This window comes from Heptranchias perlo, chromosome 19, assembly GCF_035084215.1.
Source record: "Heptranchias perlo isolate sHepPer1 chromosome 19, sHepPer1.hap1, whole genome shotgun sequence".
Taxonomy (NCBI): domain Eukaryota; kingdom Metazoa; phylum Chordata; class Chondrichthyes; order Hexanchiformes; family Hexanchidae; genus Heptranchias; species Heptranchias perlo.
In genome coordinates, this window is record NC_090343.1 from 28,374,140 (window position 1) to 28,390,067 (window position 15,928).

The 15,928-nt window shown below is 40.7% G+C and overlaps 1 protein-coding gene across 4 annotated transcripts in view; it reads left to right on the forward strand.

The window, feature by feature from the left end:
- helz2a (helicase with zinc finger 2a) overlaps nucleotides 1–15,928 on the forward strand; it is a 101,069-nt gene that overhangs the window by 37,691 nt on the left and 47,450 nt on the right. For all 4 annotated transcript variants that reach the window (XR_010966383.1, XM_068000568.1, XM_068000570.1 and 1 more), the window contains 2 exons: nucleotides 6,188–6,263; nucleotides 10,738–14,287. Coding sequence is in view for 3 of the 4 variants with exons in the window: in XM_068000568.1 (XP_067856669.1) it covers nucleotides 6,188–6,263; nucleotides 10,738–14,287 (3,626 nt within the window). In the remaining variant the exon portion in view is untranslated. The remainder of the gene's footprint in view (nucleotides 1–6,187; nucleotides 6,264–10,737; nucleotides 14,288–15,928) is intronic.

Genomic DNA, 15,928 nt, shown 5'->3' on the forward strand with positions numbered 1-15,928 from the left:
TTCTGATCAGGTCAAGTTCAGTTGAACTGTTCCAAGTTTGCCTGTGGTATTATTTAGAATCTCAGCAATCAACTTGTGTAGCTCTTTGTTCCCTGAAAGACAGAGTTTAAATTCCCCTGTAATTTTGTTGTAGAATTACAAAACAGTTCCCTTATTATATCCCCCTGTGGGTCACATGATAGGATTATCCTCCAATGAGGAAATTGCCAAGGCTTTTACCTCAGTTTTAGTGCTACTGTTAATTATTACCTGCAATGTTTTCATTTTATTTACCACATGGAATACATATTTTAATTTTTTCTGCTCATCATAGTGATGGATATTAGTCCTGGGGTGGCCCACTCTTGTCTTTTAGTGCCCAAGCCTTAGATATACTGATTGGGCCTCCAATTGGATGTTAGTTGGGTGATGTGGTATTAGCATTCACCTGACCATTAGTTTGTCCCATAGTGGGACAAGCTCCTGGCCAATATTGGAGTTGGTGTTGGAAGCGTACCAGAGGGATAGAGGAAATTTGCATATAAGCAGCCTTTAAAGTGTTATTTATAAGTGGTTATGAGTAAAATTAAAAGGGATGCGGCCACTTAAAGATAAAATAAGTGGCCACATATGGGGACAAAAGTATTGGTAACCTTTACGAAGGCTTCTAATATTTCTAAAATAGTCTTTGCACAGGTTGCTTGGGTGAAAAATGGCTTGCAAAAACAAGTGTTTTTAAATATGGAGGTAGACAACCAAGACTGACCAAGGGATGAAGTGTTGCAGCATTCAAAGCTCCTGTTTGATGGCTGGCAAAGTTGAGATGATGCTGTTTGATGTGATAATGATAAGGGTGGCTCTGTTTGCCACTTCCCATAGGTCAGCATTGCAGCATGCCTGCAAGGAAGCGATGGCAGAAACTTTGATTACACATTTGACTCTTACTGTCAATGACAAAGTTCTGTCATTGCCTCCTTAGTGATTCCAAACTTCTGCAGGCAGAAATCCTCTTAAAAAAAAATCTACGTTGTTGTGCCACTGCCTGTAAATTCAAGAGTGAATGTACCGCTGGCTGGGCACATTATGCCTCTGCTTCAGGCTGACCTGACTGGCATTCATCTATTGCTCTTCCTCTGTTTCTTCCCAAAAAACATAGGAGAAAGGGACATTTCCACAGACCAATCCAATGAGCCAAAATTGTGGATGTTCCAAAAATTGAGTGTGCAAGAGCACTTGACAAACTTACCTGATCAACTAAGTGCTGATGGGGAAAAATGGAAAACCAGTTCAAAAAATACAGCAAAAAGTCTTCTTATAGGCCTTTTTAAATCCACACCTGCATATAACACAGCACTTATCAACCATGGACACCCATTTTTATAAGTTGGTAGTTGAATTGGCACTGTGCTGGTGTGCACATCAGGAAATTGTGTTCTCTGACAAACGGGTAGGTGCTTCTAGTGGTGATGAAAATTGGTACTGCATAGTTGGACATGGAAAAAATGGGCAAAGATCCACCATCACCAATCCCTGCCACTTTTTCTGACTCACACCCACTTTATGCCCGTTTTCGTAATTAATCAGAAAATCTACTCCCCAGTGTCAAACCTTCCTAGGTATGGTGTAACATGAATAGATGTAGGATAAAGGTCCCTCTACTCTGTTCTAACGACGTACCTTGTTCCCAACCTCATAAAAGCACACATAGTGCAGCTGTGATTTTTTCTATTTACTACACTGTTACGTTCTCATCTGATCTAGTCAACTAAATTACTCATTCCTAACCGGCCATTATTGTGTGTGTATGTATATATATTGTTTCAAATCATTGTATTGCAAACCTGCATCTTTTACCAAGATTTAATATTACAAAAAGGAAATTATCCCACAAATGAGGGCCTAGAAATTTGTTGATGCAATGCTCATTTTACAGGCGTAAAACAGACATCAAACATTCAATATGGTGTGCAGCTTGAGCACGCACATTCCTCGCCCTATTGATAAAGGCTTCAGTATAGGTGTCCAGGGCTGGTGCCTGAAACAGGGGTTGTATATGCAAATGGAAAGCCTAACATTTGTTTGAGGCCCTCTTTATAAAATTGGGCTGCCCTGAATGCAGAGCGTGCTGAGCTATATGGACTTCCAGTAGGCATTCGATACGGTCCCAAACAAGAGATTTTTAGCAAAAATGGGAGGGCGTGGAATTGGAGGTAGCCTCTTGACTTGGGTTGAAAATTAGTTGGGAGGTAGGAGGTAGGTTTTGGGCATCGCATCTCAGGATTGATAAATTGGCCTTGGAAGGGGTGCGGAGCAGATTCACCAGAATGATACTGGGGCTTAGAGGGTTAAATTATGAGCACAGGTTGCGTAAACTTGGCTTGTTTTCCCTTCAGTTTAGAAGATTGAGGGGTAATATAATTGAGGTGTTTAAAATGTTAAAAAGATTTGATAGTGTAGATACAGAGAAACTATTTCCTTTGGTGGGGGGAATCAAGAACAAGGGGACATAATCTTAAAATTAGAGCTAGGTCATTCAGGACCAAAATCAGGAAGCAGTTTTTCATACAAAGGGCAATAGAAATTTGGAACACTCACCCCAAAAGGCCGTGGGTGCTAGAACAATTGGAGCTTTCATGACTGAGATAGATAGATTTTTGTTAGGTAAGGGTATCAAGGGATATGGAGCAAAGGCAGGAAAATAAAGTTGAGGTGCAGGTCAGCCATGATCTTATTGAATGGCGGAACAGGCCCAAGGGGCTGAATGGGCTACTCCTGTTCTTGATGTTACTATGTTATTTCACAGGGCTTCATTGCCCTCATTGCTGGTCAGATGTTTACTCCCACACATACTGAAGACATACCGGATGAAATGTATCCCAGACTGTTAAAAGAAGTCAGGGACGAAATAGCGGAGGCTTTAATAATCATTTTCCAAACTTCACTGGATACAGGCATAGTGCCAGAGGATTGGAGGACTGCTAACATTGTACCGTTGTTTAAAACGGAGCGAAGGATAGACTGAGTAATTACAGGCCAGTCAACCTAACCTCCATGGTGGGCAAATTATTGGAATCAATTCTGAGGGACAGGATAAACTGTCACTTAGAAAGGCATGAACTAATCAAGGACAGTCAGCACAGATTTGCTAAGGGGAGGTTGTGTCTGACTAACTTGAATGAATTTTTCGAGGAGGTGACAAGGAGGATCGATGAGGGTAGCGCAATTGATGTAGTCTACATGGATTTTAGCAAGGCTTTTGACAAGGTTCCACATGGCAGATTGGTGAAAAAAGTAAAGACCCATGGGATCCAAAATTGGCTGAGTGGTAGGAAGCAAAGGGTAATGGTCAACGGGTGTTTATGCGACTAGAAGGATGTTTCTAGTGGGGTGCCGCAGGGCTTGGTACTAAGTCTTTTGCTTTTTGGGGTATACATTAACAATTTGGATGACACAAAGGTAGGCTGTGTGGTTGATAGTGAGGAGGAAAGCTGTAGACTGCAGGAAGATATCAATCGACTGGTCAGATGGGCAGAAAAGTGGCAAATGGAGTTCAATCTGGAGAAGTGTGAGGTAATGCATTTGGGGAGAGCAAACAAGGCAAGGGAATACATAATAAATGGGAAGATACTGAGAGGTGTAGAGGAAGTGAGGGACCTTGGAGTGCATGTCCACAGATCCCTGAAGGTAGGTAAGGTGCTTAAGAAGGCATATTGAATGCTTTCCTTTATTAGCCGAGGCATAAAAGATAAAAGCAGGGATGTTATGCTGGAACTGTATAAAACACTAGTTAGGCCACAGCTTGAGCACTGTGTACAGTTCTGGTCACCACATTACAGGAAGAATGTAATTGCACTAGAGAGGGTGCAGAGGTGATTTACGAGGATGTTGCCAGGACTGGAGAATTTTAGCTATGATGACAGATTGGATAGACTGGGGTTGTTTTCCTTGGAACAGTGGAGGCTGAGGGGTGATTTGAGGCGTACAAAATTATGAGGGGCCTAGATAGAGTGGATAGGAAGGACCTATTTCCCTTAGCAGAGGGGTCAATATCCAGAGGGCATAGATTTAAAGTGATTGATAAAAGGATTAGAGTGGAAATGAGGAAAACATTTTTCGCCCAGAGGTTGTGGGGGTCTGGAACTCACTGCCTGAGAGGGCGGTAGAGGCAGAAACCCTCAACTTATTTAAAAAATACCTGGATGTGCACCTGAAGAGCCATGACCTGCAGGGCTACGGACCAAATGCGGGAAAGTGGGATTAGGCTGGGTGGCTCATTTCTCAGCCAGCGCGGACATGATGGGCCGAATGGCCTTTTTCTGTGCGGTAAATTTTCTATGATTCTATGTTACTGAAGGGCTGCCCAGTAGCAGAGACATAGCTGAAGCAAGCACTGATGAGGCTGCAGTACCTCTGAGCAACGCACATTTGGGCCGTCCAGCTCCCTGCAGCTCAGATGACAGTACATGTGCTAGAAAGCATTCAAGATTTGACAGCTACCGCAACAGTGGATGTGGCGGATTCAGTAGCAGGGTCATCTGATGACCCAGCACAAGGAGGGAGAGGGCCATCTCAATTCTAAGAGGCTCCCACTGACACTGAACAGCCAACCTCCTCACTTATTTCAACTACTGGGGGAGCACCTAGAAGGATTAAAAGATATTAAGGTGCTGAAGTTGCATTTCACCACTGCATTGTGCAAAAGTATAAAGTACTGTAATGCAGTTGGTGGATGTAACATTTAGCTAAAGCCTACTAGATAACTGCAAAGGTGTGTCAGCAGGGATTTCTTCTGACTGATGGTCAGTGTTTTGCTCTGCTCTTGACTGTGGGTCGGCCTCCACTTCCTCTACCTGCTCCATTGTTAGGCCTCTCTGGATGACAAAGTTGTGCAGCATGTTGCAGACTATGATAATCCTGGAGACCCTGGTGAGTTTGTACTGTAAGATGTTCGATCCCTGATTTGCTGGGATTGAACCCATAACTTTCTGATACAGAAGCCAAAGTATCAACCACTGTGTCAAACTGACACCGTATAGAATGGTAGCTGTTAATAAGCCTAAGAACTGTAAATATATATGTAGTTAGTCTTTGAAATAGATTAGCAAGGGAGATTGACGAGACAAGTAGCTCAGATCTGTTCAAGCTCAAATTTGACAATAGCTTGGTTACAACTTCTAGGATAGTGGGAATGTAGACTAGATGGGTCTTTAAAGGGCAATTTTGTTGTCCCTTGCTCCCTGCGGAATGCCCATTTCCCCGGGAGCAAAGGTCAGGGATAAAGGACAAAAACCCATTTCATCGAGTCTCTTGTCCTTTTGCATTATTCTGACATTTCTGGAGGGTATAAGGAAATTGGCCTTTTCCAATCTTGAGATTTTCTATGTTTCTAAATACTTAGGGATTCATGCACTGTGACAATCACTTCTTTGTCATTTAAAAATGATAGTAACTAAATACAAATTGCTGCAGTTGATATAAAATTGATTGAGAGATTGCATTTCAAATGTTGTGAAGTACACTTTTTAAAACATGTATTTTTGGCCCAATTTTTTATCCCCCCAATACAGACTCATTTATGACAGGAAGGAGATGAACTCAAACCATCAAAGCAAGTTTATTCATTAATCTGCCTGACTTAAATTAACAAATACTGTATTACAATATATCATTTAGAGCCACAGGTTCAAACTGATGAAAGGTAAATTTAGAACTGATGTCAGGAAGTTATTCACACAAAGAGTGAACAAAATTAGGATTTGCCTTCTGGGTAGGGTAGTGAAGTCATTTGAGAAACAGTTGGGTTGTGTGATGGAAAGTATAGACTTAGTTTCAGTAGTGATAAATTGGGACAAATGACCTTCCTAAGCTGTCTCTATCTTGATGTATTGGTTAATAGGGGGTCATTTTAAAAGTAATCTCCTGGCCCTAACTGTTTCTGAGAGATAAAGAAAAGTGTTGTGCAGCTGATTTTCCCTTTCTCCCTGTGGAGATACACATGGCCTTGGGTTGACAACCACCCACGTATCATGACTGAAATTGGGAACTCACCAATAGTAATTGGAAAGGCAAAGTTGTATCCTACTCTCTGTAAACTCCAAAATTCTCCATTCTACTCAGTAGGAATTTAAATTTATTTCACTCAAAAAAACCAAAATGGCACTAATATGCGCATTGTATTTAATATTTGTTCGTAAAACTTTATTTTCAGGTTCAGCTCTTGAGGCATGAACTCAGGAAACGTCGACTCGGATCAGTAGCTGTAGAGAATTTCTTCAATATTCAAGGTAGGTGCATTTACAGCCAGTTGAACTATAAAATAGCTTCTTGTAATACCTTTTTAATACTGAAAACTGCATTTGCAGTTTCTCCCTCCTGTTGAGAAACCACTTGATTTATACTGTGCGGCTGTTTCACCAACAGGAGCAACACATTGTGGCAGTGCTAAAAAAAAGAGTTGTAAACTATTTTAACAACTATAGAAATCTGAGTATGTGTGCACACTGTATTTCTGTCCCTTTGTCAACTCTTTCCCTAACTGCAGCTGAGGATCCCTTTATTTATTGCTGGAAATGGTTACCTCCGAACTTGTACCACGGTTGGTTGGTGGGAGCAGTAACTGGTGGTAGTCAGGCTGGCTGAGACGAAAATGGCATAGGAGGCTTAACTGTGTCATTTGACCCTGAATTTCATATACGTTTCAGCCTTCCACCTGTTTCCGACAGAAACTCTGGCGGCCAGGATGGAGGTGTGCCTGAAAATTGGGATGCATAGCAACACAATTGGTGTGACTACCTGCCACTTGATTTTGTTCCTGCTACCTCTACCTTTTTAAGTGCATGATGTGGCGATGCCGGTGATGGACTGGGGTTGACAATTGTAAACAATTTTACAACACCAAGTTATAGTCCAGCAATTTTATTTTAAATTCACAAGCTTTCGGAGGCTACTTCCTTCCTCAGGTGAACGATGTGGTATTTTCCACATCGTTCACCTGAGGAAGGAAGTAGCCTCCGAAAGCTTGTGAATTTAAAATAAAATTGCTGGACTATAACTTGGTGTTGTAAAATTGTTTACAATTTTTAAGTGCAAACAGGGCGATAGTGACATAAACCCCCCCCCCCCCACGATTTTAGCTTTTTAGCAATTCAGCTGTGTAAGTAGGTATAAGATGGTCATTCATGTAAATGCTGGCTGTATTTTATGCCCATTACCAGCACAGAGGAAGTTCCTTGAACAATCTATATTTATCTTATATAAAAGATAGGTGCGTGGCGCGTATCCTGTCTGTCGCATTTCTTGGTCACATTTTGGCTTCAATCTGCGTGTCTCCTGCAAATTTTTGTGTCACTCTTGCATTTGATTGTTTTGTGAATACAAGATTTCATCCAACCATAACTCACAACTGAACAGGTAGGAAATGTGCCAGTCAATACCTAGGCTAGGTTCTCGTCACACTTGGGCGATAATCTGGCGAATTACCGATTTCAATGGAATGAAAATCAGGCAGTTTTCTAAAAGGTGGGCGATTCACTCCACCAGGTCATGTCCAGATGGTGAAGATGAAAATCTATCCCATAGTAAGCGGAAATTAAAGCTACCCATAAGCAATTTCAAAAAATTTCCAAATAAGAAACACTAGTCAGCAAAAAGCTACCAATAGCAAGGAGCACATGGTGAACAAGTGAAACCATTCCAAATACTTTTTGAAAATCCATTTGACTGCCACCTTGGTTTCTCCACTAAGCTGAGGTGTTAATACTGGAAATAAGGTTTCAAACAAAAAATACATAAAAAGTTACAAGAAAATGATTAAACTTACCTATGCATCAGCATTTTCTGTGTTTAAAACTTGTCTAACAGTATTTTCTGTCAGAGGCCTGTGCCTCTCTGAAAAGCATAGAAGTTGAGTTCATGGGACTTCCTAGAGCAGTAAGTGAAGATACTAGCTGAAGAGGCTCAACAAAGTAGCTACATTTGTGCCTATGACTCTCGGATCTTTTTATGTGTTGGATAACAAGATTGGCCATTCACAGAATATACCAGGACTTGCTGTTTACAAGTCCTATTCCCTCTTCCATTCTTGTGACTCAACGGGATATTACAAGGATTTAAATCCCCAAGTAAACCACTTTGAGGAACGATGAGAGTAATTAACGTTTGTATTTTTTGTGTAACCAAGAAAAGCAAGATACTCGTTTTCTTTTTGTGAGATAACTATCTTTAAAAAAATGTAGATTGTTATGTTCAAGGGGTTACTTATTTAGTAAAAAGAGCATTCATATTTTGTGATATATTCTAAATGGGTACACAAGCTACATTTCCCATATTTATGTTTATCCCAGAACTCAAAGATTAATGTGGAAATGATGGAAGGACTGTAAATTTGGAGAGAACCTTTAAATAAAAGTTCTGAACTTAAATATCTTTAAATAAAATGTTTTAGTAACATGAAAAACCATTGCAGAGAAAGTTGATAAAGAAGAATACATGTAAATTTGTTTTTTTAAGTTTTATATAATTCTTGGCCCGCACTATAAAAAAAACTTTATCATAAGCAGATGGACTGTGAATGTAAAGAGCTGCTTCCCCGTAGAACACATATGCACATATTTTCTTTTTTATGTAATTATGATATGTGAGGGAACCAAATTAATTTATCTTCCTACAATAAGTAAAGAAAATATATTCTCATTTATTAGCCAGGAACCAGCAAAAAACACTACTGTTTCTAAGCTCATCCCATACAAACTTTTTTCCAAATCCTTTTAATGGAGAATTGAGTCCTTCCCTTATATAAAAAAATAGAATTATTGAAAGTTGCAGCACAGAAGGAGGCCATTTGGCCCATTGTGTCCGTGCCAGCCGAAAAAGAGCTATCCAGATTAATCCCACTTTCCAGCACTTGGTCCATAGCCGTGTAGGTTACGGCACTTCAAGTGCACATCCAAGTACTTTTTAAATGAGTTGAGGGTTTCTGCCTCTACCACTCTTTCAGGCAGTGAGTTCCAGACCCGCACCACCCTCTGGGTGAAAAGATTTCTTCTCAGCTCCCCTCTAATCCTTCTACCAATTACTTAAAATCTATGCCCCCTGGTCACTGACACTAAGGGAAATAGGTCCTCCCTAACCACTCTATCTAGTCCCATCATAATTTTATATACCTCAATTAAATCTTCCCTCAGCCTCCTTTGTTCCAAAGAAAACAACCCCAGCCTATCCAATCTTTTCTCATAGCTAAAAGTCTCCAGTCCTGGCAATATCTCTTCTGTACCCTCTCTAGTGCAATCATATCTTCCCTGAAATGTGGTGACCAGAACTGTACGCAGTACTCAAGCTGTGGCCTAACCTATGTTTTATACAGTTCTAACATAACCTCCCTGCTCTTATATTCTATGCCTCGGCTAGTAAAGGAAAGTATCCCATGTGCCTTTTTTACCACCTTATCTACCTGTCCTTCAGGGATCTGTGGACATGCGCTCCAAGGTCCCTTTGTTTCTCAACACCTCTCAATATCCTCCCATTTATTGTGTACTCCCTTGCCTTGTTTGCCCTCCCCAAATGCATTATCTCACACTTCTCTGGATTGAATTCCATTTGCCACTTTTCTGCCTACCTGACCAGTCGATTGATTTTTGTATCATCTGCAAACTTCTTGATCAAGCCCTCCACATTCAAGCCCAAATCATTAATATGTACCACAAAAGCAAGGGACCTAGTACCGAGCCTTGCGGAACTCCACTGGAAACAGCCTGCCACTGAGCCAATTTTGGATCCAACTAGCCACTTTCCCTTGAATCCCATGGGCTTTTACTTTTTTGACCAGTCTGCCATGTGGGACCTTGTCAAAAGTCTTACTAAAATCCATGTACACTACATTAAACGTGTTACCCTCATCTACCCTCCTTGTTACCTCCTCCAAAAATTCAATCAAGTTAGTCAGGCACACACATATATATCTACATTCTCCTGCCCACTGAAGAAGAGGAGGTCATGTGATGGCTCTTGATATATTGCAGAGCCCTGGGCTGCTATGTTTACCTATCTATTGGGTCGGTCATTGCAGTCTCTGGTTTATAGGGGATGAAAGTTCTGTTTATGGAAGTTGCAATGAACCCAAGAAAATATATAGCATAAAAATCAAAAGTGTAACACAGTGTCATGTATAGAATTTCTTTGTTCATATTTTGGTTTTCTTTTGTCTTTTAGTATTTTTTCAATCATTTTCAATGCACAGATAAGCCTACCCACCAATACAAATTACCTAATTAACTTCAGGAGTCATACTTACATTTTTTTTATAAAGAAACACAATTTGACCTCTAATTGTCCTAACTTCAAGAACAATGAATCTCTAATTGACCCAGGAAAACACGGCAATTACAGCACAAATGACCTTAGTGTGTTACTTTAAGTTACTCAGAGCCGCACATTAGCACCAGGATAATACATCCTGTATTACAAACTATAGTGATCCAATCCTTACAAAATAGCGTATCCTTCAACTGACCATAAGCAGCACCATAGGAGATCTACTAGTAATAAAATAGTTTTACCAGTGGTGGCACTGTTGAATGTGGATTGTCAGCATTCAAACTATTACACTTGCTATTTCTAAGTGTTTAGAAAATATTTTAAAAGTTACTTATGTTAATTTTGGTATTTTACATTTTTCACCTACATTTGAATATTTTGATGCACTTATATTTACAGGAATGATAGCTTCATATGGGGTAATTTTTTCTTTCTTTCTCTCACTAGGAAGGCAGTTCAGAGTGATAATCATCTCTACTGTGCACACTTGTGAAAGTAGCATTTCCTCAAAGAGTGCTGCTTTAGAGTTTTTCAATGAACCTAGGGTTTTGAATACAGCCATGACACGGGCCCAGTCTCTTGTGATAGTTGTTGGTGATGCTGTGGCTCTTTGCTCTATTGGAAAATGCAGCAAAATTTGGAAGAGGTATATTCAGGAGACTATTGACAAGCAAAGCATTTACCCAGAGGAGCTGTCAATGGAGCAGATTAAACAGGCCATTGTTGACACCGAGAACTGGGCTCACAAGGAGGAAGATGAAAGTGACAATGATTCTTATTATTCAGACATAGATGTTGATCCAATATTACAAGAACTTTTAGATGAGAGCAAGAATGTGACATTAACAGTGACAGAGGAAGGATTGATGGATGTTGTTGAAGGAGAGGAAATAGAACAAGAGAACATGAGTAATGGAATTCCAGCAGTATCCACTCAGTTCTTTCGGAAGAAACAAAATGTACAGTACACAGATTATCCTGCACATGTCCTGGAGACACTGCTGTTAACTCAGCCTACAAAGTACAAGCGATGTGAGATAGTCATGGAAAAATTTTATAAAGGCTATGCCATCACCCTGGATGATCTTCAGTCTGTACACATTAAGATAGATGGTCGAGTTAACTGTGGAAAGTCATTTCCTGGTGATCAGGTTTTAGTTGAAATTCTGCCCCAGAACTCAGGTCAAGGTGACAATTCTGGAAAGGTTGTTGGTGTGTTGAAGGCAGGCGATTTGCCAAGAATCTTTGTCTGCGCAGTTGATGAGTATGATTCACACGTAATGGTTCCTGTCAACAAATGTGTTACAAAAATCTACACTCCAGGACACAAAAAATCTCGCAACAAAATCCCTATTCGCAAATGTAAAAAAGGAAGATTTGTGACAACAGATATTGTACTCCTTACTGAAGAAAAAAGGAGAAATTGTTTCTTTGTTGTTGAACTGCTAGCTTGGCGTAAAAATTTTTACTTTCCATTGGGAATTGTAACTAAAGTACTCCCTGCAGCACTAACATTGGATCAAGGAATGGAAGTACTAAACTTGGAATATCAAGTTCATGACAGCTATCCAAAAGAAGTTATCAAAGAGTTAGATGAATATAGCCGGGAGTCTAGGAAAACATTTGGGGAAAACCGAAGGGACTGCCGGAAGTACTTAACATTCACTGTGGATCCCGAGAATTCCAAAGATCTTGATGATGCTATTAGTGTGAGAGAGTTAGATGGATATTATGAAATAGGGGTTCACATCACAGATGTAACAAGCTTTGTGCCAAGAGGCAGTGCCTTAGATGTTGAGGCATGCAAGCGTGGAGTTACTTATTATTCTCCTGACAGAGATCCAATTCACATGCTACCACCAAAACTCAGTCAAGAACTCTGCAGCCTGCTGCCAGGAAAAGACTGCAAGGTCATCTCTTTGTTTGTTGTAGTACAAAAGGATACAGACAAAGTTGTTAAAGCAAACTTTTCACTTTCTGTTGCTCAGTCAGATAGAAAACTTTCCTATGAAGAAGCAGAAGATATCATCAAAGATTTTAGTGGAAGTGAATTGAGATTTGATACTTTGGAAGATTCAATTGCTGTAGCCTTTCACTTTTCTAGAGTTCACAGAAAGTGTCGACTTCAAGACGATTGCCATTATGATCAGCCTGATGAACATAGGTACCCAGGAAACAGACAGTCCCATCAGATGATTGAAGAACTCATGATAATGATGAATAGCTTTGTTGCTGAATTCTTGACCAATAAAATGTTAACAGTGAGTGTGACCCCATTGAGATGTCAGGGTTCTCCTGCTCATCAGCAGATGGCCAATCTAAAAAGTAAGCACAGAAACTTGATTAGCCTTTCCATTCATCTCTCTCACCACATAGGCATCACACCAAATTTTCAATCTCCACCTGGTCAAGAATTCCAGATCTTGTCTTCTTTGTGGAACAGCCTGATAAAAGCAGCTAAGGATAGTGACATTCATAAGTTGACAGATTTCATTGCAACAGATGATATCCACCCAAATCTTGCACCAGTAACATTAGAACTGAGAAAACTTATGCTCAAATCCTTCTTCATTCGCTCCAACTCAACATCTGTGTCAAGGCAGGGGCATTACTCTCTTCACCTTGAATCTTATACCTGGGCCACTTCGCCCATTCGCCGATATCTAGACATTATTATCCAGCGTCTCCTTACCACAGTCCTACTCAGGGGAAGCCTTTCTTACACCACACAGGAAATTGACAAATTATGTCGTGATTTCAACGGAAAGAATAGGAAGGCTTCAAATTATGAAAAGAAAGCTCAAAGCCTTCACTTGGCAACGCAGCTTAAAAACCAAGTGATGCAAAAGCTGGCGTTTGCTGTTAATGTTGAGCCACTAGCCAGGTACTTCAATGTTATGTTCCCTTTGAATGGTGAGACTCTAGCAGAGCTCTACCATATAAACTACAGAACTCTGCAGCTGGTGGAGCAACCTGTATTTGATCAGAAAAAACTATCAATGAAATTAACATGGAAGAAAAGAGTCTACTGCTTGGAAACTCCAAGAAATTATATTCTACCACCTGAGCCATTCTGCAACCCACATGTCAAAACGATTAGCGCTGACACTTGGCAGCAATTTGTGAAAGCAGTCAGATCAGAAGAATTTTCCAAGGTGGCTGCCCTTCTCCTGGAGGAGAGCCAAGGGGCCAAATCTGATGGCAAGCAAGGGCATTTTGGCAAGATAGAAGGAAGCAAGTGCCAACTTTCATCGATTTCACATTATGTACACATTTCCCTGGAGTTGAAAAATGGTGATCCATTGCAGTTGCAGCTGACCTCTGAAATAAAGAATGGTTTCTTGGTGCCAGCTGTGCAGTTGTTGAATATAACTCCAATGTTTGACATTTGTGTTGAGCATGCAGAAAATCCCATTACATGCTTCTCAAAATTCGCTTCAAGTTCACCCAAAAAGAGCTATAATGATGCAAATGAATACCAAAAAATCTGGGGACCACTGTGCGCAATGGAATCTGCCTCAAGTGCTGTATGCGAGAATGAAGTAATAGTCATCTATGGTGTTAAGGTAACTTGGATAATGGAGTATGCTCAAGACAAAAAGCCACATGGCTCATTTTCCATTGCCAAAGAACATTGTAAAAATTGGCACATTGAAAGTGCCCTCAACAACTGCTACCTGTGTCTCCGGTGTAGGGGCCTGAAACAAAAAGCAGGAAGGAATCTGACCAAAAATGATGAGCCTCTTTATCAAAGTTTTAAGGGACTTCACATATCAGAAAACTCCTCAGAGCTGAATATTGATCCTAACAGCTACATTTGGGTGGCACATGCTGTGACTAAAGAGTTTCAGAATGATGGTCCTAAACCCGAAAGGGAAACCAACATCAAGATAAACTTTTCTGTGCACCAAATGTCCATGGATACTATCCCAGAAGAAATATTCCAGAAAGATACAAAGTTTGTTGTGGAGATAATTCCCAAACTACTTCCTGATATGTAAGTACCGTGACTGCACAATCATAATTAAAGGTTTTCTGTCCTATTTTGTAGTGGTTTAGAGGAATGAGAATTTTGGGTTCCTAGGTCACTAGAATTTGGCTTCAAAAGTCACTAAATTAGATTTAGCCATTTAGATTTCACTTGCATGGGTACAATTTTCCCTCAAATGTTAGGAAACATTGAATCTAATGTCCCTCCACCTCCCCACACACATTGCACAGTTGGGAAAACAAATACACACTCCAGACCAAATAGTGCACCAATGCTGCTAGGGAAAATAAATCTTTATCCTAAAAATCATTCTCCATAAAATATGTTATCAGGTATGCTATCTATCAATTTTGTTATTTAATCTGTTTAGGTGAGATTTTATATATTTTTGCTCATACACCATTCTCTATTTAAAAGTTGGCTGTGTTAGGTTTGAATCCTAAAGCAATGCAGCAGTTTTGTCGACATAATGAATTCCTACCTACCCTCTTCTATGGCTACCAGCACTGCCTCTTCTCTCTTGATCTTGTGATTCCCCCTCACACTCACTGAATACACCTTTATGCTATTTGGTTCAAGAGGCGGTTTTGATGCAGTATGCTGTGATGCAACTTCTGGCTTTGAGGGAGTACGTTCCTGATTTATGGCATGACTTTCATTACAAGGGGAAGGCCACTTAATGCAAAGGACTTGCTTCAGGTTCCTTCTGTTGTCAAAAGAGCAGATGAAATATTATTACTGTATAGTTTGTTAACTATATTGTTGCACTACTGCTGTGTTTGCCTATGTAGCAGCAGTGACTGTATTTCAAAAGTGATTAATTGGCTATGAAGCACATAAGAGTGTCCTGAGGAGATGAAAGGCGTTACATAAATGCAAGTTTTTTCTATATATGTCACCTATAGGTCTCTGCCATCACACGCTACTTCATGCATTTATCTGCTGTATCTGAGATTACTACATTTGAGGTCCTGCTTATTCATTTATTTCCTAGCTCCTCAAAATCTGCCTGCAGAACCTCATCCCTCGTTCTACCTATGTCGTTGGTACCAATATGGACCACGACCTCTGGCTGTTCACCCTCCCCCTTCAGAATGTTCTGCAGCTGTTCAGTGACATCCATGACCCTGGCACCAGGGAGGCAACATACCATCCTGGAATCATATCTGCGGCCGCAGAAACGCCTATCTGTTCCCCTAACTGTTGAATCCCCTATCACTATTGCTTTCCTGACCTTCTTCCTCTCCCCCTGTACAGCTGAGCCACTCATGGCGCTGTGGACTTGGCTCTGGCTGCAATCCTCAGAGGAACTCTCTCCCTCACCTGAATACCGGATCGAGAGCGAAATGCACTCAGGGGACTCCTGAACTACCTACCTGGTCCTCTTTGTCTGTCTGGTGATCACCCATTCCCTCTCTGCCTGTACTCTCTTAAGCTGCGGAGTGACCACCTCCTGAAACGTGCTATCCACGGAGCTCTCAGCCTCGCGGATAAGCTGCTTCTTTAGAATTCTTCAAAATTACATCACTGGACCTGCATTCTGGAGTAGGCTCAAGCCCACTAGGAACTCAGGTGGAAGGGGCAATTCCTGACCTCTCACCTCACCTTCTTCAGCATTGGACCATTGAAGAAACCTGGAATTGTGAC